This window comes from Ochotona curzoniae, unplaced genomic scaffold (assembly GCF_017591425.1).
Source record: "Ochotona curzoniae isolate NIBS_2020 unplaced genomic scaffold, NIBS_Ocur_1.0 scaffold_4505, whole genome shotgun sequence".
NCBI classification, from domain to species: domain Eukaryota; kingdom Metazoa; phylum Chordata; class Mammalia; order Lagomorpha; family Ochotonidae; genus Ochotona; species Ochotona curzoniae.
The window spans coordinates 52,320,640-52,344,152 of NW_024467118.1; the positions used below are offsets into that span (position 1 = coordinate 52,320,640).

Genomic DNA, 23,513 nt, shown 5'->3' on the forward strand with positions numbered 1-23,513 from the left:
GTCAGCGGCGCACCCCGCCCCGGCCCGCGCGCCGCCGCCACCTCCCCCACCGGCGTGTGGCGTCATCAGGTAGCGCCCCCGGGAGGACGTGAGAGAAGCGACGGCGCATCGCGGTGCGGCGCAGCTCCGGCTCCCCTTTCCCCCTGGCCGGGCGAGAGGTGTCTATGGGGCACCCGCTGCCGCCGCCACCGCTACCGCCGCCGCCACTGCCGCCGGGTGCTGTCTCTATGGCGAGGAGGAGGAGGTGGAGCGCGAGCTCAGCGACGCAAGTAGATCTTGGCGTCCGTCGCAGGCCTGAGGGGGCGGGGAGGGTGATGTCGGGGAAGTGGGCAGGGGGCGGGAGCCATGATGCGGAGCGGGTGCGCGATGGCGCCGGCCGGGATGCCTGAGGCGGAGGGAAGCGCTCCGCGGCCCGTGGGGGCGGGGAGGGGGATGTCAAGAGGGAGGCGCGCAGTGATGACGCCGAGGCTTTGTACCTGGGGCTTCGATGTGGGACGGAAATTGGGAGTGGAGGGCGGTGGCCTGGATCTCCTCACGACCCTTGCCTCAGAGCTGTGTCGGGGAGTCCCGGCTTCTCGGCACCTCGGTTCTGCGCCGGTGAAGAGCGTTGTCTGTGATGTGAATGTCTCCGCGTGTTTCTGTGGGAAAGTTGAGCACGGAAATGCCACTTCAGTTGGAAGGTGTTGGGTTTCGTGTGGTGCTTCTGGACACGCGGTAGAGGGGGTGGAGGGAAGAAGACCCTGTTCCAGTAACCGGGGTGGGGGGCACGGTCTGGGGGGGCTGCCCCCAGTCGACTTTGGTTCCTGTGCTTACGGTAGCTGTAACTTGTGAGACTTTTTAAAGAGGGCAACACAGGACCCTTTTCTTACATTTTGCTTTTTTTTTTTTTTATTTCACGTGAGTGTGGACAGTGGACGGGCAGTGGATATGTTAATCTGGTCATTCTGTACTGTGAGCTCTGTTGATGGGCCGCAGCCTGAGATCTGTCTCTGAGAACCAGGAAAAATGTCCGTTTCTAAGAGATTATAAAGAAACGATTTCTAGACACACATTCTGTTGCTTTCTTTCTTCAGAGACATTCAGTTTCCACAGCTGTATGTATGTTTTTCCCCACAACATTTTCTTAAAAATTGTCTTTGCTATTGTCTTTTCCAATATGACTTGAAGATATGCCCATAAGGCAGATTATTGTCAGGAAGTCAAATTTTGAGTGTTTTGTGAGTGAGGAGTGAAATGAAACACCCTGTCACGGTAGCAGCTGATTTCGTGACACGTGTATAACTGATTTTTCATGTTTACTCAGAAATGGGTCGTTTCGTGATGTTTTATGCAAAAGGTGAACTGAATCCAGAACAATCATTAATATATACATTAACAAACACTTCTGAAACTCTAAAATTAGGACAGGAAATTGTTTTTTCTTTTTTTCTTATCCGTCAGTTGTGTCACTTCAAACAAGTCAGTGCTTAAACCTTGATTTTATAATGAAATCTGGATTTTGAATACATACGTTTTAAGATTTCTGTCAGGTCAGTTACCCTGATTCAGATTTCTGATACAGCTTTTTTTTTTTTTTTTTAAATTTTGACAGGTACATAAATAAAGGATAAAGTATTTTATGAAACAAATCTTCAATCAAGTGTAACATTTTGATGCTTGGCATCTAGACTCTTGTGCCCTCACTATGCCAGCAGCAACTGTAGATAATAGCCAAAGAATTTGTGAAGTTTGGGCTTGCAACCTGGATGAAGAGATGAAGAAAATTCGTCAAGTTATCCGGAAGTATAATTACGTTGCTATGGTATGTCCTTGACTCACATCTTCAAAATTGTCATAAAGGAGGAATCTGAAAGTATTGAATTAAGCTCTTGTGGTTGATTGAATATACTCCAGCCAAAAACCAAAGGAACATATTTGTAATTTGACAAGTTTGGTCTATTATTCAGTGTGTTGAGAGAAATTTTATTATAAGCCATGGGACAAGACCAAGTGATTGTTTGGAAGGACAGGGTGATTCAGTCATTTGGTATCTTCAGTCTTACCTGGATGGAGAGAGGACTAGAGCAAGTCAAAAGCTGTAGAAAATGTAGCCATCATTCATTTAGTCAAAATAGAGGATCTTTGCTCATTTTGCTAATTAGGATGCGATTATGAAGTAGCCCCGCCTGGTACTGGAGTTGTAGGAAATTGTGTTTTCAGCAGGAGACTGTTAGGACCTATCTTATAGGGGCCAGGCAGCTTCTAGAAACACTAAGAGCCAGCTAGTGATACCAGTTGAGTTCTGGATAGCTTCTCAAACATAAATATCAGATCTCCCAGTGAGATACCGTCTGCAGCTTTACTGGTATCATCAGTGGAGTTCCAGGAACACATTTTGTTGTTAAGCATCCCATTGTTTTCTTTACTATTTTGTGTATCTGTTAAAGCTGCTCTACTTTTTTGGATCCTCTAGGCTATTAGCTCTGTAAAGTAGGGTGTTGGTCTTTTCATCTTTGTCCCCTCAAAACCTATCAACACACACACTATCCAATAAAGTAGTTTTAGTTGGGTTGAATTTAGAGGAGCTTTAATTTCTTTGGTTTCACAGTGACCTGATATTTAGTTTTTGTTTTTAGCCAGCGTTAGTTTGAGTCTTGATAATAATCCCTTGTGTCATTTTCTCTAGCCCCATGTCACTTAACAGATGTGTTCTGAATGTGTTGTTAAAGCAGTTTTGGTGTTGTGGAAACATCATAGAGTATATAGACAAACTAACTGAGCTACATCATCAGGTGATGTGATCTTTTGGGACCAATATGGTATTCTGTGGTCTGTTGTTGACTGAAATTAATTACATGACTGTAGATGAAAAAAATAGGCTTCCTTGGTGAGGAACAGATTGATCACTGAAGTATGAATATTTATTTATGGATAGCATTCTGTTTAACAAAGTTATGCCTGTCCATAACTACAGTTAAAGTCGTTAGAGGTGATCACCTTTCTCAGATGGTAAGGTCAGCAAGACTTAAAGAAGGCACAGCAGCTTCCTACAGCATTGAGTGGGTGGCTAGCAGACCTAGACAACATGCTGTCTGTGGATTAGAGAATACTCTGTTAGCCAAATAATTAGAAGGCTTGCAATGCTTGTAATGATTTTGATGTTGAGATGAAATCTTGTCTTACAGCTCAACTGGAAAATACGTTTTCCATTTTCTAACCAGTTCTTCAAGCAGTTTGATTTTGGCTAGTTTTTGGTTCTAATAGTTAACGGACATCCTTGTTAAAAGGTACTTTGTAGTTGAATTTGAACATATGTAATATCATCTGCAATGAAATTCTTTGACATGAATAGAAAATTATTGTAGGAATTTGTGGACTGTGGTTGTGACCATTTTAGTAAATAATGAGTTTTTAAATCATTTTACAGGACACCGAGTTTCCAGGTGTGGTTGCAAGACCTATTGGTGAATTCAGGAGCAATGCTGACTATCAGTACCAACTGCTGCGGTGTAACGTAGACTTGCTAAAGATAATTCAGCTAGGACTGACCTTTATGAATGAGCAAGGAGAATACCCGCCAGGAACTTCAACTTGGCAGTTTAATTTTAAATTTAATTTGACGTAAGTAGGAAATAAATGTATAACTTGAACTTTTTCATGTAACTATGGCGAAATTCTAAATGGATTTGGTTTATTGTCGTTGAAATACATCAGTTGAAAGATTTCAAACCTAGAAGTGTTTTCATTATGAAAGAAAAATATTAGTGTAAGGAAGATGTTTAAAATCAAACAGTTTGGTTTTCCTAAGTGGTATTCTTAAAATTTAAATGTCACTTGTTTTTTAACCTAGAAAATTATTGATACTTCTTGATAGAAAAACAGTATTATAGCACTATTTTCACTTTCAAACTTTCTGTAAACAGATTTAAATATGCACTTTTAATTTTTTTCTGTGAAGAGACTTTATATATGTATGTTCTTTGTTTTTTTTTTTTTAATTCATTTATTTGAAAGGCAGAATTTCAGAGAAAGAGGGGCAGAGAAAGAGACAGCGCTCTTCCATCAGCTAGTTTAATCTCCAAATGGCCAAACAACCAGGGCTGGCTCAGAGTGAAGCCAGGCATTTCATGTACATCTCCCACATGCATGCAAGGGCCTAAGCATTCAGACCATCTTCTGCCTTCCCAGGCACATTAGCAAGGAGCTGGATATTGGAAGTGGAGGAACTGGGACTCAAACTGGCACCCAAATGGGATGCTGGCACTGCAGGTGGGAGCTTAATTACGCCTTAGCGCTGGTCATATTTTAGTTTGAGTAAGTTGCATATTAAGTACAATAAAACATTTATTGGAAACTTGGATGTATTTTCCTTTCAAATCGTCATTACTCCTATATCAGCCTATAAAAATCTCTGGTGTTTTTTAATATAGTAGAATCTGAATGAAGCCTGATCTAAACCCTATTTGCTTAATTACATATTGTTACTTATCATTGGTAAAATAGTTGATAACTGATAGCAGTTTAGTGTTTGGAGGTAAAATCTGATTGTCAGCAAATAAAAAGTTTAATGTAGTCTAAGTATGTTGCTGTATTGTGATATCTTGTTTTGGCGATCCATATCTGTGTAGTATGCTCTAAACATGATTTGAAGTGGTAAATGAAACTGTATCACAAGTAATGGTAGTACCATATGATGGTAGAATTCTTTGCTTCTATTCCTTGTTGATTGCTGTTTGATATACATGATGAATGAAATCAGAGCTGCTGAATTCAGAGGGTGCTGGGCATATAGTAGTCTAGCCTATAACTGCATATTTTCACTTGACTTTCCATTTTATTAAGTTTAACGTATTCTTCAGAATTTCAAACGTGGTAAAATGTGCTGTGATTTTATTTGGAAACCTTTGTGTTTATACTTGAGAATTGTAAAGATTCTTTTCTTACTGGCTTAAGTGAAATCTTAAAGGATCTTAAATTACCTCGCTTAATTCTGGAAAGCAATTTTGGGATTAGAATGGTTGGAAAAAGAAATTACCGCTTTCTAGCAGAGCCCTTAGCCATTTCAGTCCTAAACTGGAACCACATGAAAGCCCCATTCTTTATGAGAGTCGAGGATGCATCTCCTTTTTCTTTGAAGGAGAATGTGGCTTAACACAGCCACCTGCAATGGCCTCCAGCTGCTTTTCCTGATGTGGCTGAAAGAATGGGAGAAGGCCTACTGTAAGGCTCATGGCCATCTGACCACTTTAAAATGACTACTGAGATTGATAGCTCCTGAAAGAGCTTGCCACACTGTTGTGGTAGCCTGTAAATAGAAGACTGTTTTTCTTGAATATAAGAAAGGTGAAAGAAATGAAGTAAAGATTAGATTCTTACCATTGAACATTTATTTATTGTGTGGACGTCTTTTTAAAATAATGACCCTTATGTGTTGGCCATATTTGAACAATTGGCCACCCCCAACCAATCCTGTCTTGTTTTTGGTATTGTAGTTGTAGATGTCCTCAAGAAAATAAATGAAGTAATGGTGTTTTTGAATGTTGTCTATCTCTTTATTCTGCCAGGGAGGACATGTATGCCCAGGACTCAATAGAGCTGCTAACAACATCTGGTATCCAATTTAAAAAACATGAAGAGGAAGGAATTGAGACCCAGTACTTTGCAGAACTTCTAATGACTTCCGGAGTGGTCCTTTGTGAAGGGGTCAAATGGCTATCATTTCATAGGTAAAAAGATAGCATTAAAAATGGTGGTTGACACTGCCTTTGTTTCTGTGTCAGCAGTTTCAGGCTTAGTTTTCAGAAGAATTGACTGCTAAATAGTTATCTTCTGGCTCTTACTGAGTATCTGTTTGTACTTAAAGGTAATTTAATATTATGGGATCCATTTTAACCTGTGGGAAGCCTTGCTGCATAGTGGAAACAGAACAGGGTGGAAAAATGGAAAGATACTAATGTAAAAATCCAACAGGGATGATTGTAATTGTTACCTGTGGTTACTTAACATTTCTGAGTCTTAGTTTTAACGTTTGTATCAAGGAAACTATTCATTTTTTTAAAAGCACATAATAATTGGTTGATGTATATATTATTTATGAAAGAGTGTATCTCCCAGTTCTCTTTTTCTCATACCCTGATAGGAATAGTTAAAGAAAAGAATTTATTAAAAAAAAAAAAACCCTAAAGAGGCTCAAGTCTTTTCTCCTGAGGTACAGGTTCAAGTGGATCGCACAGGAGAAAGATGGTGAGAATTAGTTCATCCAGTACCTCCAACTGAAAAATCACTACTTAGTATTACATCAGAGTCTACAACATGAACAGTCCATCATGAAAGTCATTCTACAGGTCAGGGTAGAAAATCAAAGCATGCAAAAAGTTTGTGTAAAATAGTTGTGTGAAGGTATCAGCTATAAAAGCATTAACAATGCTTTCTTTAAAAACAAAAGGTTAAATAACATCACTCCCAAAGTCACTTTCAATTCCTGGATTGCCAATAAAGCTTATTTACACAGGAAAATAATTTCCTTCTAGAAATTCTCTTTAACATTGTCTAATTTTTGTAATAAAAATGAAGTAAAAACTATCACTTCTGGAGAATCCACTTTTTGTTAAGCACTTTATAAAATACTTTATGCATGTTATTGGTCATTGAAATGAGTTCAGAAATAATTCTTCTAAGACATGCCCTTCCCTATCATCCTGTTTGGTTTGGTTTGGTTTTTTTTTTTTTTTTTATTATTGTATTATGTAGTACAGTTTTATAGGCGCTGGGGATTCCCCCCACCCCTCCCATGGTTTGGTTTGGTTTTTAAAACATGATCTCTAGAATTCTGCTAGCTGTCTTTTTCCTCAGTAGCATCCACTGCTGTCTGATTTTGTCATTTTTAAAGATTATGTCAGGGACTATAAGAGTCTAGGAATTAAGCTGTGAACAAAACAGAATACAGTCCTTGTGCTCAGAGAAGTGATATTCTGATGGGAATAAAGAATATTTAAAGGCCATTCTAAAGCTGGAACAGACTTACAAGGAAAGAAAAGGTACCTGTTTGGTCATTTAAAAAAGGTGACATTACTTTGTTAGGGATTCATTTACTACAAATACCACTCTCTTGATACATTTTTAAATATTCTTGGATAAATTTCCATTTAACTTTTCTTCTGTATTTCCATAGTTAAATTTGTGGTTGAAGCACATCTGTGGACAGTGCTTCTGTTCAGACAGTACCAAGAGTACTTGAAAGGACTGCAGGCTTGGGTTAACTGTATGAGTCTATATATTGGTATCTCTGGTAAAATAATAGTAAAGTCATTAGCAGTGTCTAACTTGATGGTATTTTCCCATTACAGATGGAAATATTCTTGGGGGCAGGGTAAAATTGGTGTGTAACAAACTGGGAATTGATCCCTTTTGTCCCATAGTGTAACAGGCTTAAAATTTATCACCAGCATTTTTTTTTTTCATCTCTCCTATGTTTTTTCATCCCTTATGTAGCGGTTATGACTTTGGCTATTTAATAAAAATCCTGACAAACTCTAATTTGCCTGAAGAAGAACTTGACTTCTTTGAGATCCTTCGGTTGTTTTTTCCTGTCATTTATGACGTGAAGTACCTCATGAAGAGCTGCAAAAATCTCAAGGTACGGCGTTCGGTGTCATTATTTGCAGTCAGCTGACTATTGCAGATTTAATGACTAACTTGAATGCTTAGGCTCAGATACTGTGTGAAAACATTTTAACTTTTATATTAAATGCAGTTATAATCTTTCATCATATGATTCTCCATCGCTTAAGTAGTTTGCCTTTAAATTCCTTTATAAAATACTCTCATTATTGCAGCAGAATAAGCTTGCAACATGATTCAAGATGGGGGTGATGTATTTTATCGTTTGCCAAATTGAAAATCATGAGCCAGAATATAATTGGGTACTAGTGAGAAAGACTTAGACACAGAAATGCAATTATAAACTCTTTCAACACATGCATTATTCTGATCATGCACGTTAAAATCAGATGATGTGCGGATATACTCAAATTCAGTAATGTCAAAGAATTTGTTCTCCGCTTAATTAGGATTATACATTTTTCCTTGTTTGTTTTTTTCAGTGAAAGCAGGGTTTAATCCTGGTAGTATTGGAATACTTTATAGAAGACCATGCTGAAGAATTGAATGCTTTTAACATATTTTAGCAAGCAAAAATCATGATTAAGCATTAAATGAATGCCTTGATTAACAGTAATGCCTGTTTGTAAAAGTTACTTAGATAAAAACTACTTATAGGTTAGTGGGAAGAAAATTGGAAAAACAACCAATACCAGCTATTCAGCTTTATAATGATTGGTGGATTATTAAAGTATGAGTGCTTGATACATGTTACCCTGTGTATAATGAGCTTACCTGTATGTTTAGGAAAATTTCTCCTATCATTTTAAATATCAGAAACTTGATTTTCCCACTTAGTACCTAATTTCCCATTAAATTATGAACTTATCTCAAAATATGAATACATTACTTATTTGTATTCTCCCTCCACCTCCCCCCAATCTTCATAAGGCTTGTATTTACATAATAAAGTTCATTCATAATTTGGCCAGTGCCTGAGTTTGCAGTGGCAGTACATCTCTCTAACAAGTGCTTGCATTTTTTCCTAGGGTGGATTGCAAGAAGTTGCTGAACAGTTAGAGCTGGAACGGATAGGACCACAGCATCAGGCAGGATCTGATTCATTGCTCACAGGAATGGCCTTTTTCAAAATGAGAGAAGTATGAAGACATCAGTACTTTTTTCTCAATTTGTTGTTAGCTTGAGAACATTAAAAATTTTATGGCAGAAGGTTTGGGGAATAAGTACCTACTAAGTGAAGATGTAATTTAGAGGTGCCATGTCGGGCATACTTCAAACGAAACCATCTTAAAATTTCATTCAGAAAGCAGTCAAGGAGTAAGTTATTCATAGATAAAAATATTTAAACTACATTAGAAATCCTGTGGATCGAACAGTATTCTTAGCTGAGAAACCAGGCCAGAGGCTAGTAACTTTTATCTAAAATCAAACTTAATGCCAGTGAGAGCACTCTGGAAGTATTTCAGTAGACTTACGCTTGCTGCTTCACTCACCTTCAGGAGTGCATGTATTAGGTTCCCCCTACTGTAGTTTTCTAAGCTTTAAGCTGGTGGTAAAAATACTATTAGTTTATTCTTGACTGCTTTCAAGATTGTATAGAGTAGGACTCACACATACATTTTACTAGATTCTTACTTAGGGATTTTGAATTATAAAAGGGTTAAATCACTAACATAACTGAATCATAATCATTTTGAGAGGATCCTCCTTAAGTGACAAGAGAGATGAGTTCATCAAGTATAAACATTGCACAGGGCAGAATACAATTTAACAAATCCAAGCCTATTAGGTAAGCATAAGAGGAAACTTACACAGAAACAAAATAGGACAAACTTTTCTGCAAAAGATTTGCTACCAACTTATTTAGAACATATCCTCTTTCACATTAAGCAATTAACTGAGGTTGGAAAGTTAGAGCTTTTGTGAAAGAGTGTCACTAATAGAAAGCAGCAAAGCTGTTCTGCTAACTATTGGTTCAGTAGTGATCTGACTGTACATTCATAATTAAATATTTTGTTTAAAGTTCTTAGGAGTTTTCAGCTTTACCTTTGAAAGATGCCTTCCTGGTTTAAATAATAATGGGTTTCCGACACTGAAGTGTTATGTTTTTTTCCGGTTTCTTCAAAGACTAAGGGGAAATGATGAGATTTAATTGTCTATGATACATTTGGAGTTTATTTTCAGCTCTTTCAGCCTTGCAGATATACAAGGCAATTTATAAACCTAGTTGTTTTTAATCTCCATCAGTGGCTGTTTTCAGTCCTTCAGGTATTTAAAAATACTAAATTAACAGAATTAACCTGCCTAGTTTTTATTGCTTACAAATTATGATAAAAGTAGTGTGAATGTTAATGGGAAAGACATGCACTTAGACATTTTCATTAATATTCTCTTTGGTTTCTTTTGAGCCCAGTTCTTGAGGGATATCAGTATCATTCATTTAACTAAAACATGTGGTCTCAAAGGAAAACCATAGAAAAGCGCATCATTGAAGTTGATGAACAGTCAGATACTTACATTGTTGGAAAATAAGTTACTAATGGCACTTTTTTGTTAAAATTATCTTTTTTTTCTTCAAAATTCTTTTTTAGATGTTCTTTGAAGATCATATTGATGATGCCAAATATTGTGGTCATTTGTATGGCCTTGGTTCTGGTTCATCCTATGTACAGAACGGCACAGGGAATGCATATGAAGAGGAAGCCAACAAGCAGTCATGACAAGAAATAGTCCTTTTATTTTATTTGAGCTACACACATGCTTGTATATAGGTTTTAATCTCTGGTTGAATCCCCTGAACAATAGAAGACACTTTACCCCCTTTCATAGCCCATTTTATTTCCTGTCTTTCAGTACTAAATATGACCATTCCTAAGATCTCAATAAATAGAAATGCATTCAGGTTAAATTTGGCCTTAATTTAATACACTTGCTAGCAAGCGTGTGACAGTGTGGGGAAAGCTACATTATACTGAATATTTTGATAAACTTTACCAACTTACGATTTGTTTTTCCCTTTTCCTGAATTAACTAGCACTGACTGTAATTTATTTCCCTGTTTCATATCTCCCCTCCGTTCTACAGGAGTTTTAGCTATTTGAGATTGTGGACCATCAATTTTGCACTTTAGAGAGTGATTCTGACCCAAATCCTGTGTTTCATCAGAAATTTTGGTTTTTCTTGCTCTTAGGTGGGAATATGACCATCTGCCAATTTATACAATATTTACTTGTTTTTGCACCACAAAGTACACCACTTTTTTTGTGCAAATTGATTAAGCAAGACTAACAAAAAAGACAAGGAAACACTGAGGAGCTTAATAACTGCTGTTTCTTCTGTATGTAGTGTTTAATCTTCCAAGCACATCTGCTGTCTGTCAGTTTCTAATTGGCTTATGTAGGCTGCTCTGTGACTGAAGAATTTTCAAACCAGCTTTACACCCTTCAGGAAAAATCCCTTGTGATTGGACATTTAGTATTTTCCGGGAAACTGGATTTCAACATTGAAGATGCAGTTTGCTTTATGATAGCACATTTCCCTTGATCTGTTTATTATTACATCACTGTTTACTCTTAGTTTTTATTTATAACCATACTTATAGTATCCTTGATTTGTAGTTACACAAATCAATTTCATTTAAAGTCCAAAGAAACAAGTCTTTAGGTATATTTTATATCAAAAAGAAAAAATTGTGCTTTCATAGTTCCTACAAAGTTAAATAATGGAAAAATTTGGTGCAAAACAAAACACAAATATATATATATATACATAAATGTATAACTAATAAAACTACCTGAGGAGTGTAATGCTTGTTTATTTTTTTGTGTATATCTTTGCAATCTATTTTATATATTTTGACAAAAGGAGACTGTGAAATATTTAGCCATGCAGAATGTGTGACCAGACCGGAGCATGTGCAGGAAGACTTTTTGGTAATCATTAACTCTACCTTGAGATGATGGACTCCAAGTTATAATGTGTGCCATCCGCACTTCAGTCAGTAACATTAGCGAATCTCCAAATGTTAGCCACAGCGGTTCTCCCCTGTACGGTCTTTATCCTGATACTATAATACTGTAACTGGGTGGTCCTTTTTAAACAAAACGTGATTTGCAAAATAGAGGGTATTATTTGTTTTTAAAGCTTTTGTAAATAAAGGCTTCAGAAATGTTTTCTTACATTATGGTTGATGAGTGGTGATTTTTTTTAGAAATGGGTATTTGGAGGACTTGTTAGTTTTGTTCTTCTAATTTGAGCCACTGAACAGAACCAGGAGCTTCATTAATTTTGGGTGAGCATTTTTTTGTTGTTGAAAAATCAGTTTGAACTTAGGACATTGCATCCCAACAGTGCTCTTTATGAACACTTCAACTACATAATCAATGATTGACTTGTTTTTCTTTCTAGTTTATGATTTTTTTGTTTGCTTCATGTTTACATTTTTGAAAAAAAAAGATTGTGAAGATTGCCTGATTGTCTTTCCCAGTAGCCAAACATTTTCAGTTTCATTTTTTGTATAAATTTTTCCTTCCCTGAAAGTAACAGATTTTATAGCTTTTACAGAAGTACAAAATCTAGGTTTTAGATCTAAGATATTTGATAATTTTTTCAGTGTAGCCAAAGAGCTGAGAATTGGAGGGGAAAATCAACACAATTCTGGAAAGATTGTATGAAATTAATTTTAGTGTCTAAATAGAAATTTTACTGGATGGCAGGCACATCTGTTACATACTGTTGCTACAGTAAGAAACTGACAGGTTCATTTCGCATTTCTCCTTGGCCAGTGACAACACAGTGATGCACACAGACTCATAAAACATTTGGAATGTTACATGTCATGCTACAGCACATTTGTTGTTATCAATTCATGCCATTACATCAAAACGAGAAGTGACTTAGTTGTGCTCCTACGGTATGTTAGGGCAGTGATTTTTCTTTTGCAGTGATACTATTACTGCCTCAAAAAATCCAGATATTACCATAGTAAATACTCATTAATTATGTCCCCAAGTCATAAGGAAGCAAAACTCTGAAGAACTAGGAAATCTATCGTGAACTATCACAGCATAATGAAAATTGGAGTTGAGGCTGTATACAAACTTACATGTATCAGTTAGCAATGTGATAGCAAAGAAAGCCATTTACTGATGAGTTACAGATGAGTGTGGTAGTCCAAAGAAACATGCCCAGACAATAAAAGATTATGAGGTTTTTTGGTAAGAATGGTTCACTTAAGAGTAGAGGAACTGGAACAACCATGATCCTAACTGCTTTTCTTTGGATCGTACTGACTTGGTTGTTACCAATGCTGCCAGGTCCCATTATTTGAGAAATCAATGCTGAGTTTGAAATGACTCAAGAATCTGGCTTTATTAACTTGTCCTTTGAATAGCTATGGTCAAAATGTCAAAAAAAAAAAATTGTTAGTTCCTTGAATTTTTGTGAGAAACAGCTGATTATCTTGATTTGACAGACTCCACAACTGTTAGCAGTAGTAAAATATTACTGTGTTTTGTTGAGCTGAAAACCAGCAGTGAAAGTTTTCTGAATCCCCTGCAAACACTGAGTAGCTTTACAAGATAACTTGTGCTGCATCCTAGATAACGTTTTTTAATATACATTTCTTAAAATTACAAGGCAAAACAACACACTGTGATAAAACCATTTCAACAAAAACTAACATCTTAATCAAAAGACTGTCATACTATTATGCAAACTGCTTTTCTATACTGTCAAAAACAGCCATTCTTTCCACATAATTTCAATAAATATATTTCCCTGCAGTTCCTTAGTAATTTTGAATCATGATGAAGTGCAAAATACGTTAGATTTTAACTTGGGGAGTGAACCATCACATGGAAGAGCTTCCTCTCTGTCTCTCCTCTGTATGTCTGCCTTTACAACAGAAATAAATAAATCTTTAAAAAAAGGGAGGGGCGCACAGTGACCTAGAGGCTAAAATACTAGCTTTGAACACGCTCCGGGATCCCATTTGGGCGCTGGTTCTAATCCTGACAGCCCCACTTCCCATCCAGCTCCCTGCTTGTGGCCTGGGAAAGCAGTCAAGAAAGGCCCAAAGCCTTGGGACCCTGCACCCACATGGGAGACCTGGAGGAAGTTCCTGGCTTGTGCATTACAACTGGCTCAGTTCTGGCTGTTGTGATCACTTGGGGAGTGAATCATCAGAGGGAAGATCTTCCTTTTCGTCTCTCCTCTTCTCTGTATATCTGACTTTCCAATAAAAATAAATAAATCTTTTAAAAAAGCTTAACTGCAACCAAAAAGCTGTTTCAATCTATCAGAAATGAATCTGCAATGGAAAGGACATGCTTACAGGCATTTTATACTAACAAAACACTAATGGAGTTCAGTAAATGTCTTAGACAAGATGAACATGCCTAAGTAAAAATCTTCTATGGCAGATGGTGTGGGCAGGATATAGAGCTACTTGTATCCTAAAAACTTACAGAGATGAAATTAATTACTTACCAACACTAATATATGAACTTCTTCAGTAAGTTTTGATGAACAGGCAATACTAACCTTGACCAAGATGTTCTGTCCCCAATTTCCATTTGCCTCATTAGTTGAGCTGGGTAGTACTCTCCCTGCCAAAGGCAATTGTGTTTTCAAGTTTGAAAATAAAAATTTTGTGGGGCCCAGCACCGTGGCCTAGAGGCAAAAGTCCTTGCCTTGAACGCGCCCAGAATCCCATATAAGAGCCAGTTCTAGTCCCGGCAGCTCCACTTCCCATCTAGCTCCCTGCTTGTGGCCTGGGAAAGCAGTCAAGGACGGCCCAAAGCTTTAATAATAAAAAAATAATAATAAATAAATAAATAAAAATTTTGTGGAAATTTCATTTCCTCTACTAGAAATACAAAATTGTCCTTAGTTTAGTATTAACCTCCACAGTCTAAAATATTTCCATCTGGTTTCAACAGAAAAGATGTGTCTTCCTCTCTACTTAGGGAAACTTCAAGGATCTAGTTATTTGTCCTGTTTGCCAAAATTTAACTGCCACGCCAGATATTTTGAATAGACATCCTGAGGTAAAGTTGAATTAAGGAGTACTTAGAAACCAATTCACTTCCAAAGAAAAATTATTAAAAATAACAGTTAAAGGTTAGGGGAGACACCCGGAGAGTGGCATAGTAGGGAAATAGTGGGCACCTCCCTCTTGGGTCACCACTCCCACTGGAAGGCATGAAAACCATGACTGGGGCGGGGGTGGCTAGCCAGAGGGGATCCCTCCAGTATGTGTGTGGGCTGGAGAGTAGGACTGGTTGGGTTGAACTAGGCTTCAATACCCACTACATTACAAGAGGTGAATGGGATGTGGGACAGACTGGACTAGTCTGCTGCACATACTGACAAGCACGGGAACCAGGGCAGAGAGCGGGCCTGGTGGGAGGTATTGTGGGTCGCAACACCCATCAGTTCATGTGGAAGACAGGGCTGGAAACAGAACTGACCCAGCAATTGCAATGACCAGCATGTGCATAAGTTGACTAGGGCGACGGAGGCTGCCAGACCCTGTACTGGCAAGCACACACAGGAATCAGGTCGAAGTTTCTTTGGAGATCCCTCCAACAGAACTGCTAATCTCAGAATCCCAACTATGAAGAGACTATGTAGTCTATGACTATGTAGCTAGAAGATTCTGAAGAGATTTCATCGTGCTTGGACCAGCTAGACCAACAGCAATTCAGAACTGTTGAACCATCAAAATTGCTTAAGCAGGACCCTCGGAGCATGCCCCACTTGGGGGATCTGGGATGGGTGGGAAGCTGGGTGGGGCTTCTCCCTTTGTTTCTCCTCTTACCCCCATATACAGAAAAAAAAAAATGATATTAGTGTGGATACAATGGTCTTACCTGCTTTCTTGTAGCCCCTGACCCTTTGTGCCCTAATAAACTATGTAAAGATATCAAAAAAAAAAAAAAAAAAGATTAGGGGAGAAAATAGTGTTGATAGAATTATCTCTGACCGGGTGCCGTGTATGAATTAAGAACGAATTCATACATTCCATTTCCTAGATTGGGTATAATGTATATGACAGTGTTGTTTCATAATTTAATGCCTGCTGTCTTCTGTTAAAACACTGGAAGTGGAATACATACAAATTATCAAAGCAAGATTTTCATTGTTTCAGAATTTACACATTAAAAATCACAGAATGAAAATTCCAGGGGAACAGAACCTAATAAGCAATACATAAGTTTCTATGGCATTAGCTGATTAGTTTTGTAAGGCACATAAAAGCTGCCAGCTTATCTTGTGTAATCCATTTCATTGCTTCACCAACAGCCTGGAGGCTGAATGGACTAACTGCCTGTCTCCAAAATTCCTGTTCATGATCCTTATGAGGATGACCCAGTCAGTGCCCCTTTCCTGGCCCACAGGAGTTTGTTGGCCGTGAAGTATTCTTCAACATAATCTTGGTTCTGGCTTTATTGGCACACGAGGGGAAATTCACTGCTCTCACATTTGTGTTTTGGCCCCAAAAGATGAGAATCTTTATTCAGTATCACATCAGGAAACTACATTCCTTGGCCTTCAGACTGAATATCGTGCCTAAGAATTTGAAAGGACTCCTCCTCCCTCTCAAAAACGCAACATAAGTCATAGTTTCTTTTGAAAAGTCAAAAAACAGAACTGGCCTTTCTGCTGTGAGCAATGGGGAGTTCCTTTATATGGCATGAAGCCAGAGCTTAAAATCATTTGGTGAACATTCTCCTTTGCTATTTTTTTTTTTTAAGATTTCTTTATTTTTATTGGAAAGTCAGACTTACAGAGGAGGAAAGACAGAGAGGAAGATCTTCCGTCTGATGATTCACTCCCCAAGAGACTGCAACAGCTGGAGCTGAGCTGATCTGAAGCCTGGATCCAGGAACTTCCTCCAGGTCTCCCATGTGGGTGAGGGTCACAAGGTTTTGGGCCGTCCTTGACTGCTTTCCCAGGCCACAGGCAGGGAGCTGGATGGGAAGTGGGACTACAGGATTAGAACCAGCACCCATACGGGGTCCCAGCGTGTTCAAGGAGAGGACTTTAGCCTCTAGGCCACCACACCGAGCCCTCTCCTTTGGTTTAATAAACCTGCTCAGAAGATGACTAATCCTAGCAGAATTTTCTCCCAATAACAATACCATGATATTGAATACCATGGAAAGAACATCAAAGATCTCTTTGAATATTTGTCACCATTTTGTTTTTGTTCTCACTTTTCCTGTGACTAGGCAGGGAAGAAGCAACTTCAAGCAGTCTCGACATCACACAACTGCTCCTTTCTTTTTTTTCAGCAGAAAAACAGTTCAAGGGTGTCAGAAATTGAGTTGCTAATCACCTAAACTGCATTAGAGTAGAACAGCATCTACTCACGTATCAAACACCTGTTTGATTTTGTTTTTTGTTGTTTCACTGGTTTTGTATGTTTGAGTTTTTTGGTTCTTTTTGAGGAAAGGAAAAAACAGATACACTGAACATTGTGCTGGAAAGTACTTCATATTCCCAATTTGACCTCCAGGAGTTCTTTGTTACAAATTACTTGAATTCAGGTCCTCAGTGATATCCACTGTATGCCAATCAGGACAGTACTAGAAAATAGTGAGAAGCAAACCTTTCACAAAGGAGTTAGGACACCAGTTGGGCCACCTGAAGTCTGAGTGCTTCATTTAAGTTCTGGCTCCCTGGTAATACACATTCCCAAAGGCAGCAGATGGTGGCTCCAGAGCTTGGGCTCGTGCCCCCACACAGATCTGGATGGAGTTCTAGACTCCTGGTTCCAGCCTGACGGCCTTGGTTGTTCTAGACATTGCAGGAGTGAATCAGCAAAAGGAATATTTCCATCTCTCCTTGCCTTTCAAATAAGATGAAAATCTATTTTTTGTTTCAACGAGTAACATATTCATGGAAAGAAAAAGTATGTGGTTTGTACTATCAGCATACAGTAGTGTCCCATATTCTACATCAAAATAAGAACTTGTGGTAATAAAATCCGAAGGAAGGACCCAGCACAGAGGCCTAGTGGCTAAAGTCCTCTCCTTGAACACGCTGAGACCCCATATGGGCACTGGTTCTAATCAAAGCAGCCCCACTTCCCATCCAGCTTCCTGCTTGTGGCCTGGGAAAGAGGTCAAGGACAATCCAAAGTCCTGGGACTTTGCACCCACATGGGAGACCTGGAGGAAGTTTCTGGTTCCTGGCTTTGGATAGGCTGAACTCCGGCTATTGAGGTCACTTGCGGAGTGAATCATTGGACAGAAGATCTTCCTCTCTGTCTTTCCTCTCTGTATATCTGACTTTCCAATAAAATAAATAAATCTTAAAAAAAAAAATCTGAAGGGAATCTGGAAGGAACAGATTGCTGTACTTTGAAGAGCAAGACTTCTCTAAAGTTGGCATATGGTTAACAATTTTAATTATGTTAAGTCATCAAACTGCTACATTCTCAATAAAAAAGAACCTGTGAATTTTTATGAAGACAAACAGCCATAGCTAAAGGTGTACATATAACACAGTGCTCCTTTGCAAGGAGGTTGTGAAATGCACTGACTTGGCTATCTATTGGGACACGAGTGTAGTTTTCTCATCTTCGGGGTCTCTGACAGGGAGGACACATTTCCACAGAAGGATCTTACCTAGAGATTTACACTTTTAGTGAGAAATCCACTGTTATGATTGATTCCATCACTTTGGATGGAATGCTGGCATCTCTGCATCTTAGAATAAGTTGGTTTTGTGGTTTCCAACTGTTCACAAAGTGAATCATTGGACGGAAGATCTTCCTCTCTGTCTCTCCTCTCTGTATATCCGCCTTTCCAATAAAAAATAATAAAAATAAATCTTATATATTGATTTTAAAAACCTACCAAAACTGTCAGTTTTGCAAGCACATATTTGTTACATATATATTGAGTTTAACTTTAGAAGCAGCCACAAAGTTCACATGCATTTCAAACATAAGGTAATTTATAATGGAGTAATAAGATTCTCTGAATTTCTGGAACTATGTATCATAATTGCCAACCTACATATTTGTAAACATGGACTAAAAATCCTTTGCATCTGGCTGCCCTGAAGACAATTTTTAGTCCAACACAGGCCACATTTCCAACAGATGTCTACAGATCAGAGCACTTAATATAGAGTCTCATTGTCCTCAGAACTGTTTACTGCGAACTGCCTCATCCTCTCACAACCCTCCAATAGCCCACAATGTTGGCATTAATTCTGCTGTCAGCTCTGATAGACTATTGGGAAAAGTGTGTATTAAAACAACCCATTCTGGGCCCGGCGCGGTGGCGCAGTGGTTAAGGTCCTCGCCTTGCACGCCCGGGATCCCATATGGGCGCTGGTTCTATCCCGGCAGCCCCGCTTCCCTTCCAGCTCCCTGCCTGTGGCCCGGGAAAGCAGTCGAGGATGGCCCAAAGCTTTGGGACCCCGCACCTGTGAGGGAGACCCGGAAGAGGTTCCTGGATTTGGATCAGCATAGCATTGGCCGTTGTACTCATTGGGGAGTGAATCATCAGACCGGAAGATCTTCCTCTCTGTCTCTCCTCTCTGTATATCCGCCTTTCCAATAAAAAAAATAATAAAAATAAATCTTTAAAAAAAAAAACCCCATACTGTCAGCACAAAGACAATTTCATATGGACAGCTCATGAAAACAACCAACCTTATCAAGGCTTTTCAGTTGTGAATTCTTAGGTATGCACTTGCTAGAATGCTTCACCACTATATTCAGACACAAATTTCTTTACATTTTATAAATACATACAAGATGTGAGTCCATTTACTTGATGCTTTTTTCCCCTCAGGTAAAATGTACAGTACACATGTAAAGGGACATGTAATTGTCCCCAAGAAGTATAACCTCTAAATTAAAAACACAACTAAAATAAACAAGAGAAAGGCATTTAAAGGTTATTTCCCAAATAAAGACATGAAAGGAAACATTACAACGATGAAAAAAAATTTTATTTTCCTTTTACTTTTCCAAATGTAGTTATAAGGTATATCAGTTTATATGTTTAAATGAATACATAAAAGACCTAGAGTGGGAAATTACCAATACTCTGACAGGGTAAAGGATAAAACCCCTCTTTCTTCCCCTAGCCTCCAGCTTTACAAGGAGCATCTATCAGAATCCAGCCTAGGAAACAGCTCTAGCAGTAATGTGCTTTAAAAAATATCTGGCTGCATTTGATTCTGAAGGCATTGCACATTGCTGCTGCCTTTACAACTTCTAACAGAGTAGTTGTCAGTTCTAGTCTGGCACTTCAGGGTAATGAAAGATGAAAAAAAATTGCTTTAAGATAAAAGTAAAAATGTATCATGTCATCCCAGATTTTTTGAAACAGATTGTCAAATTCTTCAGTTAAAAAAAAGTATGAAAAACACTGCTATCCTTGTGTTCAAATGATTATGTATTGATTACTCCATAAACATTTCATACAAAATTTTGTATTTTTAGCAAGGGTAGGTTATAGCAAAGGGTTTTTTGCTCCATTATCCATTGGTCTTTTAGTTCACCTGCATTGAATATTTTTCTAATAAACATTTTGAAAAGTTTATTATCATTTTCTCCTTGATTGAATACCAGTTACTTTATGCGGTTTCAAAAGGTAATTTTTGTTAAATTCTCAAAGTCAATACTAAAAAAAAGTATACAGCATATCCTAATTGTTAACATTTACAAAACTTATGGTTCATTCAAATAAAAAATAATAATACTTTTTTTTTTCTTAAATAGTGCATACAAGGCACAAGAGCTTCTTAGTATATTTAGTGAAGCCAAATATTTTGGCATCAACTAACACATCTTTTTATCTTAAATTAATTTCCAAACAGCATGCCATTTAGTTCATACTGAACTAAATTTCCAAGATGATATGATCTTTTAATGTTTTGCATAATCTAACCTTAACAGGTCGGTACTTGAGAAGAAACATACTTTTAATATCACAGTTTTGATGAGAAGACACAGAAATGATACCAATATTACTAGAAGACTGACAGGACAGATAAATAATAAAGATGTTATTGACCTAAGACGAATTTTTACGGAAAGCTCAATAGGAGAAGCGACCTAAGTTTTAAAAATCCAAGTCAACCAAAATATATTAAAAGATCAACCTTAATTATTGTTGTAGATTTTCCTCCAATTTATACAAATGAGAAGATGTGGAATTATTTTGTTAAGAACACTGTTCATTCACAGAAATGTGTTCCAGCCAGCTGCTTGATCAGGGAGCACAAGCTTCAGTATTCATTCTTATCTCTCAACAGGGAACAAAGGCTAGCAAAGTCTGAAAAGCAAATGAATGGGGATCTTCAGTTTCAGGCAACTTGGACTTTGTAATGAAGTCATAGTTAACGGCATTTCATTCAGTCTGAGCTCAGTTCCTATCAGAAGGAAAGAGCAAAGGAAGTCTCATTTCTTTCACCTTAATGACAACTAGCATTTCAGAAATCGCTTTATAATGTGCTGTGAAATCTTTCCAATCTTAAACAATATTACCCCAATAATCTCAATTTTCTGAATTATAAAGGTGACCCATGAAGTTTAAAAGCCGTAAACTGTGCTACACACATATTTAAGTTAAACTGGGCAATGAATTTAGGTCATGTTTCGGGTAAAAAAAAAGTTCTTGTTCCGATTCATAAACCAAAATTTTAATATTTAACAGGAATCTGTGTTAGTTGTCGCAGTATGTATACTGGATTAAAAGAATGTTACATGTTATGTAATAACTTGGAGAGCATCAACTCATATTCTGATATCCTGGCAAATGCTGCCTTCTTGTGGAAAGCGTCTTCCATTCATTTACAGCATGGATACCTTGAAATGAAACAAAAATATTAAGCTACTATATGGTATTTAAAAAAAAAAAAAGCAGAACTCATGCATTATTTGTGACAACAGTATCTGTTATGCAAATAGGCCATCAAGCTCAATGTGTTCTTGAATACAGAGCTCCAGACTAATGCTTCTCAGAATTTAATGCACATATATTAAGAAAGAAAAAAAAGCACATCCTGATTCAGAAAATCTAGCACAAGGCCCAAGAATCAGCATGACTGCCTCGGGATGCTAAGATTCATCTGGTCCACAATTTGAGTGGTAAGATTCTTTGTTTTTCTACATTGACCTTGAGGCCCAACTGAGTTAGAAAGGAAATTTTGGGATCACATGAGCAAAGTATTTTAAAATTCATACTGTATACTTGGACAGTTGGGCAAGCTAAATTAAATCTACTTTTCATCACTACTATTGGCTTGAGCCCACTGTAGCTATCTGCAAGCTATCCTGAACTAAGAAATATTTTATAAAATGGCCAATGATAATTTTACATGATATTTCAAAAAGAGGAGAAAGTAAGTTATTGATCAGTAAAAGGGAAAATTAGGCATATTAATATCAGACAATATTACTCAACATAAATGCACAAATATGCTACGTAAAGTAGGAAGACCTATGTTAAAAATCCAGCATTGTGTCAGTGTTGTGTCACATTAAGCTGCCACCTGTGATGCTGGCATCCCACCTGGGCACCAGTTTATGTCCCAGCTGCTCCACTTCTGATCCAGCTCCCTGCAATGCACCTGCCAAAGCCGTCAAAGATAGCCCAAGCATTGGAAAGACCAAGATGAAGCTTCCGACTTTGGTCTGTCCTAGGCCTGTCCATATATGATAACTTGGGGTTTAATCCAGTTCTTGCACTCACTTGTAGAATCAACAAGCTCTGAAAAACCTTCCCCTCTCCTTCCCTCTGATCACTGCTTTTCAAATAAGTCTTCAAAGCAAAACTGGCAATAACTGTGGTACGTGCTGACAACACAGATTCATCTTATACTTGAATATATTTTATTTTAGTACAAATACCTGCCATTTTCTGTATTACTAAAAATGAGTTTGTTAATTTATCAAGTCAATATTGAAGCTAGGTTTATGTCCAAAGCCCCAAGCATAATTAACGCAATTAGGAAAGACATTTAATATGAGTCACTAAAAATAATATTTACAGAGATTATTTGCCCTAAGAACATTGAAAAACTGTTAAAAATACCTAAAACATGGAAAGAAAATATGCAGGATTTAGAAATATCTCCAGAAACAAAATAACCGCAAAAGTAAATCAAACAGTTAAAAAATAAGCAAATGATTTTTCTAAGAATGAAATACATATGGCCAATAGATACCAAAAATATTTCAGGTTCACTATCAGGGAAATGTAAATGCAAAACACAATGAGGTTTCATCTCACCCTAATTAGAATGGCTATCAAATAGAAATCAGAAAACTACAATAAATGTTAGTAAGGATTGAGGGGGGAAGGTGGGAGGTACCATACTTTGCTATTGGTGGGAATTTAATTAGTGCAACCATCATGGAAGACAGTATGGAGCGTTTTCAGAGTCTGAAAATTGATCTACCATATGACCCAGCCATTCTACTCCAGGGAATTTACTCAAACAAAATTAAATCAGCATATGAGACAGTTATTAGCTGCATCCATGTTTGTTGCAGCTTAATTCATAATAGTTAAGATATAAAATTAACCCATATGTCCAACATTGGATGACTACATAAACAAAATGGAATATATATTCAGCATGGAATACTACTCAGCCATAAACTTCTGCAATAACACGGATGTAATGGAAAGCTTTATGTTAGTGAGATAAGCCAATCCCAGAAAGGCAAATATGTTTTCCTGATCTGCGGTAACTAATACAACACAGAGTACAAGAAAATGTAAAGTAGATGTTCAAAACTGACATTGTGTGATTCAGTTCTTATTTACAGCCTTTGTCTATATTCTTTATAAACAGTGTTTTTCTATTTGGAGCTTGCTATTTTTAAAATTCTTTACCTAAAGAAGTGTTAAGCCTGTACTTGTAAAGCAAACTGC

At 37.6% G+C, this 23,513-nt stretch overlaps 2 protein-coding genes across 2 annotated transcripts in view; one reads left to right on the forward strand and one right to left on the reverse strand.

Moving 5' to 3' along the window:
- Positions 1-87: 87 nt before the first annotated feature.
- CNOT7 (CCR4-NOT transcription complex subunit 7) lies at positions 88-11,779 on the forward strand. Its single transcript, XM_040965844.1, has 7 exons — positions 88-269; positions 1,592-1,801; positions 3,407-3,600; positions 5,544-5,705; positions 7,471-7,615; positions 8,628-8,738; positions 10,191-11,779. The coding sequence occupies exons 2-7, from the start codon at positions 1,685-1,687 to the stop codon at positions 10,317-10,319; spliced, it is 858 nt and encodes a 285-aa protein (XP_040821778.1). The 5' UTR covers positions 88-269; positions 1,592-1,684; the 3' UTR covers positions 10,320-11,779.
- Positions 11,780-19,557: 7,778 nt separating this feature from the next.
- The window catches only part of ZDHHC2 (zinc finger DHHC-type palmitoyltransferase 2), a 70,909-nt gene continuing 66,953 nt past the window's right edge, over positions 19,558-23,513 (reverse strand). Inside the window, exon 13 of the mRNA XM_040966223.1 lies at positions 19,558-21,439. The gene's annotated coding sequence lies outside the window, so the exon portion shown is untranslated. The remainder of the gene's footprint in view (positions 21,440-23,513) is intronic.

Coding starts and splice junctions, on each gene's coding strand:
- CNOT7 (XM_040965844.1), top strand. CDS start 1,685: ATGCCAGCAGCAACTGTAGATAATAGCCAAAGAATTTGTGAAGTTTGG. Junction 5,706..7,470: donor AAATGGCTATCATTTCATAG/GTAAAAAGATAG, acceptor TCCCTTATGTAG/CGGTTATGACTTTGGCTATT. Junction 8,739..10,190: donor CCTTTTTCAAAATGAGAGAA/GTATGAAGACAT, acceptor ATTCTTTTTTAG/ATGTTCTTTGAAGATCATAT.